Genomic DNA, 3,004 nt, shown 5'->3' on the forward strand with positions numbered 1-3,004 from the left:
TAGGTGAGGCAACGGCCTGCGCGAGCAACTAAAATAGCCTCCCACTGAAACAATTGACCGGTGACTCGTCTCTGCTCTCCACAACAACTAGCCGTTCAGTTCAGTCTTCAGTGGCAGCGGTAGAAAAAGAAGCCGGAGCAGGAACACACACGCACGCACGCACTTCCGGATGCGGTCGCCATCCCCGAGCACTACCGGTGGCGATGCAACCTTTATGGCCACTAATTGTCACCGCTTTATTGACGCTTAACGAAAGCCGACCAGCATGTTCCAACCAACCCATCCAAAACAACCACACCCCATCGACGATCGATCATCAATCGGCTGGGATGGGATTGGACTGGAATCAGGTCAGACATCTCCCTGCCCTGCCTGCCTGCCCAACCTGCACCGGTGGTAGTACGATTGTTCCTTCCTTGGGCCCTCTGCATGCGTTTCAGACGGTGCAACAGCAGGCGGTTCGCAGTTCGTGCCCCGCAAGCACCACCAACCGGCCGGTGCTCTGCCACACAGGAATCTTCTTCTTCCGCTTGCTGTCAGGGACGCAAAATTGTAACTGAATCCTTCATTATTGGGTATGTATGTATGTATGTATGTATTCACATCAAGCTTGATAACCGGCATCGATCGATCACGGGCACATCATCAGCACATGAGTAGTAAAAATCTAATGAATGGAATGGTCAGGTAGTATGAAGTTAGCTGCTGTAACTGTAACTGGCAAGAACTGAGCGGAGAGGAGAGAAAGAAAGGTGTATGTCTGTAATTTTCATCTATAGGAGTAACCAACTGCTACTATACGGGAGGGACGCCTGCTGATCGACCGACCGATCGATCACATCGCGGCGGTGGGTTTGCTTTTCGGCCGGCCCTTCCGCTTGCCGGCGGCGAGGTACCGGTGGGCGCCGACCAGCTCCTCCCGGAACCTGGCCAGGTCGAGCCGCACGTTCTGCCGGTCCAGGTACACCTTCTTGGTCACGTCCCAGCCGCGCTGCGCCACGCCGGCGGGGTCCGTCAGCACGGGGTGGCCCGCGGGGTACTCGCGCGCCAGGGAGCTCTCCTCCGGCAGGATCTTGTACCCGACGTACCGCAGCCCGAGCCGCGCCGCCGGCTCGCCGTAGTACTCGTTCGCCGCCCAGTCCGTGCCCAGCGGCACCACCTGGATGAACACCTTGCCCGGGCGCATGAAGAGGAAGTGCGTCATGGCGGCGCCGTGCACGCCCACCATCGCGTCGCTCGCGTTCAGGTCGCGGTATATCTTGCACATCTCCGTGCTCCGCTCCGGCCGGACCACGCGCACGTCGAACCCCACGTCTGTGGCCACCGCCTTCAGCTCCTCCTCGTTCTCGATCACACGGGACCCCGTCCTCGACACGATCACCAGCTTCGGCCGCTCAGACGGAGCCGCCGCGTGATTGCTCGGGAGGGCGAGCTTCGCGGCGGCGCCGGCGCCGGCGCGGCGTTGTTGCTTGCGGGCGGCCTTGCGCTCCATGCGCTCCAGGTAGTTGATGCGGGGGCGGTAGGCGTCGTCGAGGAGGCGGCGGAAGTCGCGGATGCTCCTGCCCTCGGGGGTCCTGGCGGGGTCCACGGTGAGCTCGCCGTGGATGCGGAGGCCGGCGATCACCTCGGGGAAGCAGTGGACGCGGCGATCAGCGGTGAAGTCGATGGGCGGGAACGCCGAGAGGCGGGACACGACGTCGCCGTACTTGGTCATCCACCAGTCGTGGTACTCGAGGATGACGAACACCACGCGGCGCCGGAGGTGGCCCGCCGTCACGAACATGGGGAGGAGGCCGTCGTTGAACTCGTGGTACACGTTTCCCGTGAACCCGCCCGTGGAGAGCAGCACGGCCGGCATGTCGTGCCGCACGTCGCAGCGCGCGGCGTCGCCGGGGGACACGCGCCGGAAGCGCACCTCGTCGATGGTCTTCATCACGTGCGCCTCCCACTTGCGCGTGTACGGCCGAATCCTCTCCTCCTCCGCCGCCGATCGCCCGGCCGAGGACACGAGCTGGAACGAGGCGCTGGCCGAGTGCATGCGCAGGTCGCCGCGCGCGAAGCACATGTCCGCGCGCCTCGACGAGCGGTCGCAGCACAGGGTGTCGTTGCCGTTCCCAGAGCACGGCGCGCTCTGCTGCTGCGTGGCCGCCGCCGCCGCCGCCGCACCACCACCAGTTCGCGCGAAGGAGAAGAAGGCGCCCGGAGCCGCGAGGAGCGTGGCGAGGCCGAAGAAGCAGATGAGGAGCAAGCCGAAGAAGCCGCTCAGGCTGAGCGCCCTGGACTTGGCCGGCTTGCCGTTCTTGCCGGCGCCGCCCCCGGTGCCGTAGTCATGGTAGTAGTACATGATCCGGCGGCCGCCGCCCTTGGGCGGCGAGGCCTTGCATGACAGCTCCTCCTGGTCAGGCTCCCCCTTGTCGAACTGCACGACGTAGATTCTGTGCTGTTGCACCATGTCCTCGCTGTGCTCTAGAGAGAGAAGAAAGAGAAGAGAGGAGAGGAGAGAGAAGGCTCTCGGCCGGGGTTTTGGACTGTGACGAAGGGAGAGGAGAGAGGCGGGGGAGCTATAAATGGCACTGCAGAAGGGGATTAGTAGAAAATTAGCGGCGGTTAGGGGTTGAGGAGCCATGCTATGGCAACCCGACAGCAGCACCCATGGAACACCCTTGAAGAAAATTGTGGGTCCTTTGATTGCAACGGAGATCAATGGCGGAATATCGATGCAAAGCTTTTGTTGGGTAACCGCGATTCATTTGTCAAATCATGAATGAAGACTTATCTTCTCACATTCTTTTCTCTCAAAATTAAAGCCGGCCATATATCCAAGGCACGACGCTTCTATCGTACGCCATCGCTATTCGGCGCCGTTACAACTCAGAAAAGTCGAGTCTTCTCGCTTTTTCTGCGTCGGACTGCTTGATTTGTACCCACTCCATGCATGATACATCTCGAGTGACGGGCAATAGCTGTTCGAAGGAAGCGGTGAGGTATATCTCTTGTGATGGTG

General features: G+C 61.1%; 1 protein-coding gene across 1 annotated transcript; it reads right to left on the minus strand.

The window, feature by feature from the left end:
• Nucleotides 1-550: 550 nt before the first annotated feature.
• Nucleotides 551-2,703, minus strand: LOC123424943 (xylan glycosyltransferase MUCI21-like). Its single transcript, XM_045108625.1, has one exon. It carries the CDS (start codon nucleotides 2,624-2,626, stop codon nucleotides 836-838), a length of 1,791 nt encoding a protein of 596 aa, XP_044964560.1. The 5' UTR covers nucleotides 2,627-2,703; the 3' UTR covers nucleotides 551-835.
• Nucleotides 2,704-3,004: the final 301 nt, after the last annotated feature.

Source organism: Hordeum vulgare, chromosome 2H (assembly GCF_904849725.1).
Source record: "Hordeum vulgare subsp. vulgare chromosome 2H, MorexV3_pseudomolecules_assembly, whole genome shotgun sequence".
Classification (NCBI taxonomy): domain Eukaryota; kingdom Viridiplantae; phylum Streptophyta; class Magnoliopsida; order Poales; family Poaceae; genus Hordeum; species Hordeum vulgare.

What these genes read in the sequence shown, in the direction of transcription:
- LOC123424943 (XM_045108625.1), bottom strand. Translation starts at nt 2,626, where the DNA reads ATGGCTCCTCAACCCCTAACCGCCGCTAATTTTCTACTAATCCCCTTC.